The following is a 14,080-nucleotide window of genomic DNA, read 5'->3' as shown; positions in this document are numbered from 1 at the left end:
TGATCCGCCTGCCTTATTATTACAAGCCCTAAGCTAACAACTCATGCTTCTACTCAAACAGCTCTGATAAATGATCTGAAACAATAAGCTGGTATTTATTGTCATCTGAATAAGGCTTTAGGAGCCACGTGGCCGGGTAACCCCTGTAAGAAGCGGGTAATTAGGGGAACAAGCTTACTTAACCTTTTAAAAGTCTGCCTCATAATTAGTTGCCTGGAGCAGCACTGTTACACCATCCCTATAAAAACAATGTTTATGGAGGCCAGTCTGAGAATATACATAATATGAATAATTCCTTTCATTAATTCGCAGACATCTCCGTTTGGAGCCCTGGAAATCAGAGTGATTAATTTATGGGTCTGGGAAGAATTTCCTAAAGGCCCGCCTGTTGATTGCAGAGCCGGACTTTATTTATTAGTCGATCCAATGAGCTTGCAACTCAGCACAGCCTGGCAATATGTCAAAAAATGTTTTCTTTTCATATCGTCTTACAGTTGTTCTGTTTGTTTTCTTGCAACTCCTGCAAACAGCAGTCTAGGTGCATAAGATGAGGGTTTTTTTGGGAGGGGGTGTCTAAATGTAATCTTTTTTGATAGGCTCCCCCCTGCAGAAAATATACAGCAGCGTCAAGTTCGCAGCCAATTGGAGAGGGTTAGAGGGCCCTCCGAGTTAAAAAGTAGAGAGCCCTGCCTCTGGCGGTGAAGTTCAGCGAAGAGCTGCTCCTCAGATCTGTGGGAGGATGTGGGCCGACTGATTATTTATGTCGGAGAGAAGTTGTGCCGCGTGCTTCCAATAGACTCCGGAGACTTTTACGCACAGGTGAGGAGCTGGATGGGCGCATCTGGACAGCTTAAACTGGGACTGCGCAATCTGAAGATCAGAGGGTTATTTTGGAAAGGATTCATGACGGATAACAACCCAGAGCTATAAATACAACAGGTAAAATTCATTTGTAGTTATGCACTAAAAGCATGATTATTAAAAAAAAAAAACTCCAGGTGTGCATCCGAGTGTTCAAATCATATTTGGATGCATAATTCGATTTTTTTAAAAGTTTTTATTTTAATTTACTTTAACAACGTTAAATACATTTAAAGTGGAATTACTGTAGAGTCCAAAGTTAACAGTTTCATTAATAAATAAATACAATGAGCTGGCGTCAGTAAAAAAAAAAAAACACATCTGATTTTTGACTATACAGATTAGTAACGCATGGTGGGGAGTCAGGCGCTCCAAATGGACGGCGGTAATTGCTCCAGTTCGGTGGTGGATGTGGATGACAGCCCGGTTTCCAGCCCCAGCTCCAGTCCCAGTCCTGACGGCCGTCGTCGCGGTGAGCTCCACCGGGCCAGGGCGCTCCAGAGCGGCGGCGCACTGGGCGGCAGAGGGCGGCCGGCGGCCGCTAACGCAGCGCGGGAGCGCAGCCGGGTGCAGACCCTGAGGAACGCCTTCTTGGAGCTCCAGAGGACTTTACCGTCAGTACCGCCGGATACCAAGCTGTCCAAACTGGACGTGTTGATACTAGCCACCACCTATATTGCCCATTTGACTCGAACACTGCAGGAGGAAGGAGCAGAAGAAGGAGAGAGCAAACAAACAGAGGCGTTACACTCACTGAAAGGTGAAGGATACCTGCACCCTGTGAAGGTCAGCATCATCCTCATTAAGCAGCCACATGTCTCTAATCTTTATTTGATTTTTAAACTGCAACTTAATATAATTAATTTAAAATGTGTTTTTACAGAAATGGCCAATGCGATCCAGATTATACGTGGGAGCAACTGGACAGTTCCTGAACAATCCTTCTGATTCAGAGAACCAGGGCCCATCTTCCTCCTCTCAATAGGCCTCAGCGATGGGACGTTTGCATGAGCTTCCAAAAAAAAAAATCTGATTGTCTTTCCACTGCAGCTCTAAAATGATGTAAATTAATATATTACGTGACTTTAATTGTATATATATATTTTGAAAACAAAGCATGTATTTTGTTGTCATTTAGTTGATGAATGCGCCACGCAGTTCCACGCACGTCCCAAAGTCTGATCTCTGCAGAAATTCCGTGGAGTCCGTCATGCTTGAGCGTGCACTTTGACTTGAGACATTTGCACTAAATGCATGTGTGAATAACTTAGAATCCGTCATGTGAAGTGGTCTGTCAGAGGGTCCGACAAAAGAGGCTCTCTATCTCATGTTTCTTCTTTTCTTTTTCTTTTTTACATGCATGGTTGTAAATGTATTTGTGTGTGTGTGAATAAATTAGAAGAGAATGCAAGGAGAGTCTAAAGATTTTTAGAAAAGCATAGCTTGTTACTTTTAAAATTTGGACATTGTTTTTTTTTATAATCGCCTACTGGTTTTATAGCGGGCTATTGCATTCAGTCTAATATAGGATTCCTTTTGTTTAATATAATCAAATATATAAGAAACAATATTTGCAAATATGTTTGGTAAGGTTTTGAAATATTGCATTACAATGACAAGTAAATGTAAATTAAATCTGATTTATCCAGTAGACCTAACTGGAATAACACTTGGAGGGCCCCAAGAAAAGAAAAGAAAAAAAAGGAATGAATAAATACATTTAGCATATTTATTTATGGTGATATTTAATATATTTAGAGGCTTAGATTTAGCTGTGATGTAATTTTAAACGTTAATGAACCAGAGCGTTGGAGATAGCTGTAACAAATGTTTTATTTTTATTTTTTTTATTAATGATTCAACAATATTGACGCAATGATCGATCATGATACCAGATTGTTCTTTGTTTTATATTTTACTGATATGTTAAATTCTTTTTTGCGCACTGAAACAATCTGAATAAGTGATGCAAACAGCCTCCTTCACCAGTTTTTATTTTGTTTATTGTTAAAATATAAAACAGGGTTCCTGCTTAATATTAAAACTGCAGCTGTAGATTGGAAATGTTCCTATCATTTATTTGCTTAGCGGTGATCCGTCTTATATCGGCGCAATGCGCAGCTCTGACGCGCAGGAACCGGAAGCTGTCTCATTCACCGCCGGCCGGGCATTAAACCAGAGGAGTCCCACCACTGCATCGATGCCCATCTCTACCTATACTGCTCTGTTCTATGTGAGCAGATGTGAGTTTTATCTACAAAATGTCTTTATTTGTTTGAAATGTTGTAATCGATCTTGTTTTTGTTTGTTTTGTTTTTTTTTCCACCGGCAGTTAGCTCTTAAGCACGCTGTTAGCATAGACGGCATCCCGGCCACGTGGCGAACCGAGCATAGCATGCGTTTTTCCTTTGAATGTTACACTTATACATCTAAAAATAGGCTTTTTATTGGTGATAAACTAAACTTAAAGGTATTACACTGATAATTTGAATTATTGGGTTTGATTCATACACTAATTTCAGAGAATGTCGATGAGGTTCTGTTTGATCAAATTGTGATTTGATATAAAGTCGTGATAATGTTTTAAGTGTGAAGCTACGGAAGGAGGTTAGGGGCACTGAAAAATTAAAAAAGTTAACTGATTTTTAAATTTTATTTCAGTATAATATGAATTCTGACTTTTCCCCTCAGAATTCTAACTTTAATTTCAGAATTTTGGATCTTAATGTAGATGGGCACCATGAAGGAAGGGATGTGGCAGCACTCAGCTTCACTGACGAAGATGTGAGTTGTTTGAGAGGGTCAGTAACACATTATGGGAAAATCACGTAATTAGGCGACTTGTTATATGTCTGAAGGATCCCTGGTGATGCTATTTCATTAATGGAGGAGCAGAAGGTGATTAAAACAAGAGAGCTAGTCTGAAACTGAAATATTTAAAAATCTGTTAACTTAAGTTTTTCAGTGGCCCTTATCCTCTTCCGTAGAATCGGGACTGTAACGTGTACACCCCAGTTATTCAGCGTTTTGTGGAAAAAATTGACTTTTCCCGAAGGACAGCGATAAATCATCTTTTTGACTCTTGGAAGGAGGAAAAGCATCCCTTGTTGTCCATATTTAATTGTGAGCAGAGACCCATTGTCCAGAAAGTCCTCTCAGAGTAGGGAAGGTCATTTTAAAGGTTGTGACCTGCTGTTGAACCTGTCCTTAAGATTAGCCCTGTTAGCTGTGCTGCCAAGCTGTGTTAGGCCTTACCCTTTGACCTTTAGGTGATCAGTCATATCTTCACATTATATTGGCAGCTCATTCAGTATATTTCAACCTTCCAAGCACAGGATGTACCATGGGGATTAGTTCTGTGGACTTGGAAACTTGGAGCACTTACCTTTTCCTTTTGGTGTCCTTATCTTAGACCCTGTCTGCCAGTCTGGACCCTGTGGATCTCTATGGTGAGTTTATAACATTTCTCTATTCTGCTATTGCTGCAGTAGTGATGAGTTCACTTTTTGCCGTTTACCCATCAGACAACAAAATGGTGATAATGTGACAAACTGATATGCCAGCATGATAAAAATTCATTTATGGCTAGTAATGGGATATGTAGTTTTAGTTTTAATTTAATTCATCCTATTTATGCCCAATAATTTAGATTTCTTATGGCTGACCAGATCATCAGAGGTGGAAGCCTTGTTTGCTTCCAGTACAAGGTGAGTAGTCTTCTAGCTTCATTTCTTTTGTTTTTTACACAATGTCAAAAATCAGATAGATCAGAGCAGCCAAATTGTTGTGACCATATTAAATTAGCAGGGATCTTTAGAAATGCTGAGGGTTGCTTCCCCAAAGTAGGAAAAAAGCCACAAAAAAATATTATTTTATTTATTTTTTTTGAACAAGTTACAGATTAAAAGCAGTATCATTAGTCAAAGCTGGAGTAGTGATGAATTCACCTTTTCGCCGTTTACCCATCAGACATTAAAGTGGTGAGATGGTGTCGACTGAATTTCCAGCTGCGGTTTCTCTTGTGGTTTTCCTTCAATGTTTTGGTTATTTGGGGAAAATAAAAGATAAAGCCTAATTTTTTCTTTTGCTTTGCTTTTCTCCTAATTCTTGTGAAATGCTCTGATTTCTGCAGGTGATTGGTCGCATCATTTTAGTAAATCTCTGATGGTAAGTAATTACTATATTGTACTTTTCAGTCAGATTAATATTTGGAGTTGTAATGATGAGTTCCACTTTTCGCCGTTTACCCATCAGACCAAAAAGGGTTGTTGAAAATGTGACAAACTGAACCACAACTTAATACATGCATTATATATTTTGTCAATAGATGTTTGACTGATTATGACTATTTTTATTTCTGCAGAGCTTTGCAACCAGTTGAGTTTGTGCCCATCCTTAAGGAGGTATGTGAATTATATAAACTATGGATGTTTGACTGAAAATGTATATAAAGAGAATATTTTTTAAGTGATTCTCATTTAGCCATTCTGTATAGCCTGTTTATTCTTGTTTTGTTGTATTTTAAAAGTTAGTATTTCTTCCTTTTGCCTTTTAAGCCCACACCTTTGTTGTTGTTGTATCCAATAAAATGTTTAACATCAACTGCTGCAATCTGAGACTTTTGATTCCTTTTGGTTATTTTTCTTACCTTGGGATTTATAATGAGAGGCGTTACTCCTCAGTAATGTACTCATCAGCTCCTGGTGCAAATGTGTAGACAAAGCGTAGGATATCCTGGTGGAGCTCATCCAGGACTGCGTCCCTCCTTTGTAGACCCTCCACATTCCCCAAGTCGCAAGGAAAGACTGCGTCCGGTGGAATAATGAGGGCAGAGCCGCCTGGAAGGAGACATCGGATCAGGAGAAAGACTGGATCTAACCATATTTAAATTTGCTGTATACAGAATAAACTAGTTGCAGGCTAACAAATAGCATCAATCATAATCATGGTGTGAATTAACAGAATAAAGTTAATGGGTATAAATATCAATTTCATGTTTTAGCTCTGTTCATTTCTATGGCCTTAAAAGCTTTGGCACCAATTTTTATTTCTATCACAAAAGCCTTTCCTAAATTTATCAACATAAATCATTCAAACTGTTATACTGGTTTAACTAATTAGAAATAGATGTGCTTTATAAAAACCTTTGAAATGTATATTTAAATGAACAAATCTCACTTGAAGCTTATAAACGGTGCCTCACAATTAGAAATATCTGCTTTATATCAGGTTACATTATTTCCCCGGAAAGTCTTAACTGCATGATGGAAAGGAGTGATTATAAAATATTTAATTACACTTATAAGGCAAGTATTTGACAATCTGAAAAGGTTGAACAAATCGCAGGTTTTCTAAAGCTGGTAACGTGCTACCAAATGGTCTCTTTCTGGAAATGTAAAACTTGGCAGAATTTAGATTTTAAATATCAAATGTTGGGGAAAAGTACAAAGGTATATAAAATATATTCTGTTTGGTGAAATAAAAAAATGGGTTGCATTAAGTTGTGATTAAACTGGTAGGGGAATAAACCATAACTATTACTAGTGTAGATAAAGCCTTTGTCAAAAAATTGAGTGATTTTGAGACATGGAACACTAGTAGGTCTTCACTTGGAGTTTAGGTTTTGTCTTGCAGTTTTGAACCAAAAGTAAATTTTGTTCAGTTCATTTCTGTAGATGAATGACCAATAAATCATCAGGAGGATTATTAAGACCTCAGAGCATAAAGCATGTTCTATTGCTTAATCAAAATATAAATTTATATTGCAAAGAAATTAACATTTGGTTACCACCTTTACTTCCAGTTACTCCTAAGACCAGAGACATTACAACAGTGTCTTTGCCAAGATAAAAAAGGACATTGTTAGGGGGTTAAATGTCCTTTTTCAGGTTGTAAGTATTAGTATTGTATTTGGACATCAAGGTCCCAGGTTAAGGTTTTGTAACAGGGAGGCACATTTGCTGGTGTTGGTCAACATAGACGTGGGAGAAGCAAAATAACTGCTGGTGAAAAACACCAGAGATCCCCTGCAGAGAAATAAATGGTGTAGATGACGGAAGGATCCTTGGATGGACTTGGCACCTGCCGACATTTTTAATACTACCATCAACCGGTATGGTTTTGGTATTGGCAGCAAACCCTCTTGTCCTAAACCACTGACATCTATGGATTAAAGTTAAATGAGACTCTGGATGCAAAGATGTGCAGAAGCTGCAAGATGCAATTAAAACATCACGGCAGAGTCGCAGCATGATGGCCTCCACGCCACGGTTAAAAAGAGCCATCACTTTACTGTACAGTACAGCACAATAGTCAAGCGTGTCTTTTTTTTTGTAAATCTTGATCTTTTATATTTTATTTTGGGTTTTCATTAGCTATAAGTCAGGGGGGAAAAAGAGGTCATATGTGGATGCACTGTATATATTCCATGCACCTTTTTCTTTTTTGACTATTTGAGCTGATGTAACAAATACATTTCTCCACTGTGAGATCAATAGTCAACAGTAAAGTGAGCAGAAATATACAGTGTGTGCATTTAATCTGTCCCTACCAACAACTGTAATAAAATATATATATATATTATAGTAATAGTATAATTCACACCTAGATGATGATAATATGAAAAAAAAAAAACATCACTACCATGCTTGAGAGTGACAGAGTTTTCACACAGGAGCACAGCAATCACTGCATCCTCCTCCAGTACTTTAGTCCTGAGGCATAACTTGCAGTGGGCCTCAGCCAATGACATCCTGTGACCAGAGAGTTATAGACAATCCAAATGAGAGCATGGATGCTTGGTGACGTTAGGAAAACTGTAAGTGGATAAAAAAATCTATCATTTAAGATTTGAATGCCTGGATATACGCTGCTGGAGGCTGTTAAGATTAGATTAGGAGCATAATGTGGCCTCCTTCTCCTTCCTACTTACTGAAAACAGATTTATTTTCATAGCTGTTAGCTCTACATTAAAGTGTCACCACATTGGAAGGGATTTGTAAACAATTGTCATATTTCAGTGAAAAATTATGACAGAAAAATGTTTGAGTTTGCATGCCATCTAGTGGTTGTTAGTGAAATTACACTGCAGAGCATTACTACTTGGAAGGAAAAATGTGAGATGGAGATAATAACAATTGGTGTTTTGCAGGAGGCTGCTTACAGCAGTTTGATCGAGGCCAAAGAAATCTTGACCTCCTGACTCTGTGTCCGAGCTCGACGGCTGGCCATGTAGTAACCATGGATCAATTTCACCGCTTCAGGGCTGAGTTCCACTTTTAAACCCCGAGAACGAGCCACCAACTATAAATAACACACACAAAAAAACCTTAATGCTTTTCAAATAAAATATAATGAATATTAAATCAATGCATAGAACTTGCTACAAGAACTTAACCTCCTGGAAATCTTCATTAGAAAAGTCCCAGTAAGATGGATGGGTGAGTCTTCCAGGTTGTACAGCTTGCTGGAGGGTGTGGAGAGTCTGGGCCAGTACGCCCTCCTCTCCCACCCTGTCTCCGCACTGAATGACTAAACCAAAGCTTTCTGCCAGCTGCGCCTGCACAGGACCTATTTCCTGCTCACAGAGAAAATAACAACAAACTCAGTGTATACAGTGCTGTTTTTAAGTAAAAAATTATCACCAGCAGTCAATCCATAAATGTAGAAATTACATTTGGACTTAAAGCTAAACTTTCTCACACGTTCAAAATCGGATTTTCTTTTTCAATAGACCTCATTTAATTTCTAGTTTTAAAAATTCTGATTTCCTTAGACTCCAATTTAGTGATATTTAGAGACGTTTCAGATTGCTTTGATAAAGAAATATTGTAAAAATGTAGTTGAACAGTCAAACTGTGTAACAAGATGGTTTATAGGCTTAGTGATATTCGCTGCTTATTTAGCGTCTGAATTCATTAGGATTAGAACAATTTAAGAATCTAAAATCTAATTACTTAGACCGCCAATAAAAAAAATATTCTATAAATTAGGTAGCTGATGCTGATGCTATTATTCTGTTTGAAAAAAACATAGAATAATAGCATTTTCTTTGCAATTCATGCAAAACCGAAGATAAGAATCACAAATGTGGATAAAAGCCCTAACATATAGTTACTTAAAGACAGAGAACAGCAGCGAAATGGGCCTTTCATCAATGAGTTTCCAGCTAGTAACATAAAAACAAAAAGTCAGGGGCTAGAATGCTAAACTCAAGACCTTTTGTTGGAAATTTAATTCAAAAATGCAACTATCAAAGGAATCTAGTTTATGGAAAAACAACTTTACAAAAAAAATGTTCCATACCTACACATGGAAAATTATAAATGCAATTTCCATATTTCTAAAGACTTAAGAGAATTGTGCAGAAATGTTGTGCTCCTAATCTTTATTTAAATATCTTGTTTCTTTTTTTTCCTTCATGTCATAAAAAGAACCTCTGAGTTGAGTAAAACCCAAAGTACACCAAAGAAATCCAGTTCCCCGCAGACATCTTGTTTCCTGATGCCTTTACAACGTTGGGTTGTGAAAACACTCACAGCAGCTCCCAATGTAGTTGAGTCCGTCTTCCCAGACCTCTGAGAGGAGTCTGCAAGGGCCCAGAAACTGCACTGTACCGGAAATGAAAGCTGCTGGTCAGCTTCCTCACCGTACTTCTTTCCAGGGATGAACACAGACACAGATCGGCTCTCCAGAACTGGCAAAATAAAAACATGCACCCCTAAACCATCATTAAAAACAATGAAAACAGATAGAAAATCCAAAATTTTACATCTGACAGAAAAAATGCAAGTCCAAACCAACAATACCACACTGTAAGCAGTCCAGTTTGTCCTTCTTGTAACAGGCAAGATCTCCCAGCAGGCAAATGCCCCCCGAGGCGAGTAATGCAGAACCAGCATGGATGTTGGCGGTGCCTGCTCCGTGTTCATCTCTGGACAGCCAGGAAAACATCTCCCCAGAGGGCTGGTGTCTGACCCCGCGACATGCCAAACTCAAACTGTACGTCATTAGCCTAGCACAAAGTGGATGCCCATCAGAGTCAAGCTTTTCATGTAGCTGATTCAACTATAGTCGACTCAAAATAGATTATTGATCAGGAGTTCTTCACCTGTCTAATACGAGGGTATCAGCTGTGACCACGAGGAGATCCAAATTGTGAAACGCATCGTTTTCATCCATTCTAGTCTGCACCAAGCTCAGCAGCAGACACAGTTTGAGTGTGTTGTGCAGGCCGGGAGGAGTCAGGTCTGACCCAAAGCAGTGAGCTAAGATAGCAGGGAACCTCCAGGGAGCAGAGGTCATGCAATGTGGCAGCTGCAGGAATCTGGGGGAGGCTTTAGGGCAGCCTGTGGGCAGAGCTGGGGAACATGATAAATGCCTAATAGAGAAACACTGCTTTACAGTATTTATACCCACCAAGCATCTCTAGTAGTAGGAACATTAGTCAGATGAGATCAAAAACACAAAAGTAGTAGAGTAACACTGCACATTAAAGATCTCAGCAGGAGCCACGCCCTAACCGGAGATGGGTAGCGGAGTCAAAAACTCTACTTAAGTAAGAGTAACATCGCTTTAGCATATTTTTACTCAAGTAAAAAAAATCTAGTAAAAAAAAGCATCATATCAAAAGGCTACTCAAATACTTATTGATCGTAACACCTGATTAAATTTGTTTTAATTGTTTAATCAGACTAACAGAAATAAAAAATTGATGTGCTTATTCTAAAAAAACGGTAAAAAAAAAAAAAAAAAGAAATGTATTCAAATAAATAATAAAGGAAATTAAAATATTCAATGAAAGGAGATTTTTTAAGAACATACTATTGTTGATAAAAAAAAAAAATTAAGACGTTTAAACGTAGTTTTTGAATCCAATGTTTACAGTGGGTTATCTATTTTTATACTGTAACAGCACAAACTCCTAGGGATGGAATCGATCGATTAATGGTAGGTAATTGATTAATTAAAAAAATCTAACTAATTCAGTAATCAAAAAAACTTTAACAGACTCTAAATCAGGGCACTTTACACTAATAGTAGTAATGGCGCAAAAAAAAAAAAATGTACGAAAAGATATATATTTTACATTTAAGATGGAAAACCTACTTTTTTCTCCAAATCTGTTCTGAAGGAGCCTATTTTTAGCTTCACTTCTTTCAAGTTTTGTTAAATAAATGTCCTGTTGAGCCACTCCTTCTTTCCAGTTATTATTTGATTAACTGAAAAAAATGCTGATTAATGACTGAGAAGCAAAATAATTGTTACTTGCAGGCTTAAAGCTTTAGTGGCTAAGAATGGCTAAAATAAGTACATTTTACAGTGTGCAGACAGTTAAATAGAAATCTGTTCGTGTAAACCAGCGTGGCTGAGCAGGTGTAATCCATAGAAAATAAAATTAAAACAATACAGTCATAAAACAAGTCTTGTGGGAGTATCATTGCTTTTACTTGAGTCAATTTTCTGGTTACTCTGCCCACTATGAGTAACTTGAGCTATTTGGAGGTCAGGTGAAAAAATACAGTAAAGCCCTGAGGTTTTTTTTAATCATTTCCTGACATATATACATAACCTGATGGATTCCTTTGGAAAATGTATTCTTTCTGCAAAATTTGTTTTATTATGTAATTATGTATTTTATTATTATTTTTTATTTCAGTCAAATACATTCTTGGAGGATTCTACTTTTGCTTGAGAACTGTCATCTTAAAGCAGCGCTACTCTTAGAATAAAATTGTTGGGTACAATACCCACCTCTGGTTGTCTGGCAAAATGTACAATGAAACTATTGATAAAAGTACATTTTGTTCAGAAGGATACTTTAGTAAAAGTAATCTAGTTACATTTAGAAAAGTTTATCTAGTTTCATGTTATCCTTCTCAACATATGTGAAGGTTTCTATCTGTATGTCTCTATACTAATTTATCCCTCTATCTCTGTGTGACTGGATTAATAATGTTATGTTTCTCACAATACAGCTCCCACGGTTGGACGCTATTCGCCTCTACACTCCAGGTGATGCTTGGCCACTGATGCACGAGGGCAGGAATGCCAACCACCCTGTAGAGTCGACCGATAGTCATGGAGTGGCACAGCTCATCTGGGGGGGGGGGCAGAGAGAGGTGCTCATAACAAAGATTTCTCTATAAACGATCTGCACTGCTAGCTAATGAGTCTACCCCGCATACATTAACATATATGTTTAGTAACAGGAACTGCCTGTGTTGGGTTCCTCCACATCATTAGGTCAACAGAATATGTTAATGCTGCTGCAGGGATTTGTGGAGCTCTCATGGGTACTGCTGGGAAAATATTATTAGAAGAAGCAGAAACAATATCCAGACAGGGGGCAGAGTTAGCTGCACAAAAAATTATTTACCTTCATTTTAAAGGTGATGGAAAAAGACCTGACGGTGTGAAAAAATAATGAATTTTCATCCAGAACTTGCTTTTTCATGCAGGGACAGAAGGGGGGGATAGTGACCACCTCTAGCTGTCATTGGATGGTGTGTGGCAGGGTAACACAGGGATTTAAAGGACAAACAGCTATGCACACACCCACACTTATCAATTGAGAAACCAATTGATCTAAAAAGCCTGTCTGATTTGGACTGTGGGGCAAGACCAGAGTACCCAGAGAAAACTCTTCCACACACAGAGGAGTATGTGCAGAAAAATGCAGGCCTGCATTTCAACCTAAGACATTTTTGCTACCAACTGCTTTGCCATGCTGCCCACTATTCTAGTTTAAAGTAGAGCTGCGCCCGAGACCAAGATAAAAATCAGAGTGTCTTTAGACACCATGTGTTTTGGAGCTGGGCCAATATACCGTAAGTAACCTAAATAAATAAAAAATATGTTGCTATAAGCTTGGTAAAGAATTGAGCAAATCTGTAGAGGTGGTTTGGTCAGATGAGGCAAAACAAACTATTACGCACTTTCTGTTGGACAATCACATGAAATACTTGTGGCTTTAACATAATGTAATATGTGAAAGGTTGATGAAGATTTAAAAGCTTACCTCTCAGAAACAGAGTGACAGATTGATATCTGGATGAACTCTGCTGATGGCCTCTTAGGGCATTCAGCGCTTCAACGTGGATCAGCTCCACCAGCTGTTTGTCTGTTTCCACAAAAAACAATAATTAAATATGTATAAAAAAATCACAGTGACCCATTAAAGGTCGGACCCGTTAGGAAAATCCTCTCACCTCCTAAAACTCTGAACTTGACGTCCTCCTTCAGCTGTGAGCGGCAGATCCTGCAGCTGAAGTCGTTTCTCACCGTGGCGGATTCAGTGGCTCCAGGTGCATGAACTCGGATGTGGTGGAAGCCTTAGAGAAATAACACCCAGACAGTGAAACCAAGCGTGAATCCGAGCCAAAAGTGTAATAACACCATTTGTAAGAGGAATGCTAAAAATTCCAGCCAGTATTTATTTTTCACTAGAAAAGAAAAAAAAACGAATGTAGGGATTTGTTGAACTGTTAAACATGAGATCCAGCCAGAGCTTTGAAACTCTGAACAGCTTGAAAGTCAGCAGCTAGTTGCACATTTATTCTTAACACCTTAAAACACTGTTTAAAACTCCACCATTTTTATGTTTAAATAATTTCTATAAACAACTTCTATGCTATAAAACAAGAATAAGATATAGATTGTCAATAGAAAAGGATAGAAAACCTCTTTATTGTCCCACAATGGGGAAAATGTGGTGTTACAGCAACAAAAGATTACAGCAAGAGTGGTCACACCTTAAAAAGGGTATAAAAATGACAGAATATGTGACAGTAAAAAAATATATAAAAAGTAAACAAATAAAATACTGGAATGTACAGTATTTTTACAAATATAAATACTGTGTATCTTAAGAATATTACTCAATCAGCAAACGACATTTTTACAGTAATCAAATGTGAAAATAGTAGAAACACCAGAGACGTGAAAAATGACAGAAGAATGTTATTTAAGTGACTAAAACAGAAACTGTGCAAAAATCAGCATGAATGTAACAACTTATTGAGGTTTTTGGGAACAGTGATGGTTATAAAGTATTACAGCTGCTTGGAGGAAGGATCTGTGATAACGCTCCCTGTTGCATTTAGGGTGCAGCAGTATGTCACTAAAGGAGCTCTCCATTTCAGCAACAATACCATCCATCCATCCATCCATCCATCCATCCATCCATCCATCCATCCATCCATCCATCCATCCATCCATC

The 14,080-nt window shown here is 38.0% G+C and overlaps 2 protein-coding genes and 1 long non-coding RNA gene across 4 annotated transcripts in view; 2 read left to right on the top strand and 1 right to left on the bottom strand.

Moving 5' to 3' along the window:
* Positions 1–507: 507 nt before the first annotated feature.
* Positions 508–2,491, top strand: tcf24 (transcription factor 24). 2 transcript variants are annotated; one of them, XM_015384375.1, is made up of 3 exons: positions 508–819; positions 1,202–1,647; positions 1,745–2,491. In XM_015384375.1, the coding sequence occupies exons 2-3, from the start codon at positions 1,213–1,215 to the stop codon at positions 1,844–1,846; spliced, it is 537 nt and encodes a 178-aa protein (XP_015239861.1). In that variant the 5' UTR covers positions 508–819; positions 1,202–1,212; the 3' UTR covers positions 1,847–2,491. The 2 variants fall into 2 exon arrangements, with proteins under 2 accessions (XP_015239861.1, XP_015239860.1); XM_015384374.1 differs by having other exon boundaries at positions 552–939; positions 1,745–2,471.
* A 119-nt stretch (positions 2,492–2,610) lies between these two features.
* On the top strand, positions 2,611–4,581 carry LOC107090803. Its single transcript, XR_001481499.1, has 3 exons — positions 2,611–3,104; positions 4,274–4,310; positions 4,511–4,581. It is a non-coding gene; the product is annotated as an uncharacterized LOC107090803 (long non-coding RNA).
* A 644-nt stretch (positions 4,582–5,225) lies between these two features.
* mcmdc2 (minichromosome maintenance domain containing 2) overlaps positions 5,226–14,080 on the bottom strand; it is a 10,813-nt gene continuing 1,958 nt past the window's right edge. The window contains exons 5-14 of the mRNA XM_015384365.1: positions 13,071–13,193; positions 12,881–12,982; positions 11,805–11,959; positions 9,971–10,287; positions 9,669–9,874; positions 9,399–9,556; positions 8,258–8,437; positions 8,024–8,163; positions 7,504–7,613; positions 5,226–5,699 (exon numbers count right to left, since the gene is read on the bottom strand). Of these exons, the coding sequence (XP_015239851.1) occupies positions 5,533–5,699; positions 7,504–7,613; positions 8,024–8,163; positions 8,258–8,437; positions 9,399–9,556; positions 9,669–9,874; positions 9,971–10,287; positions 11,805–11,959; positions 12,881–12,982; positions 13,071–13,193 (1,658 nt within the window). The 3' untranslated portion in view covers positions 5,226–5,532. The remainder of the gene's footprint in view (positions 5,700–7,503; positions 7,614–8,023; positions 8,164–8,257; positions 8,438–9,398; positions 9,557–9,668; positions 9,875–9,970; positions 10,288–11,804; positions 11,960–12,880; positions 12,983–13,070; positions 13,194–14,080) is intronic.

This window comes from Cyprinodon variegatus, unplaced genomic scaffold (assembly GCF_000732505.1).
Source record: "Cyprinodon variegatus isolate N-32 unplaced genomic scaffold, C_variegatus-1.0 Scaffold311, whole genome shotgun sequence".
NCBI lineage: Eukaryota > Metazoa > Chordata > Actinopteri > Cyprinodontiformes > Cyprinodontidae > Cyprinodon > Cyprinodon variegatus.
Note: the sequence above shows the minus strand (reverse complement) of the source record. Positions and strands in the feature narration are given on the sequence as shown.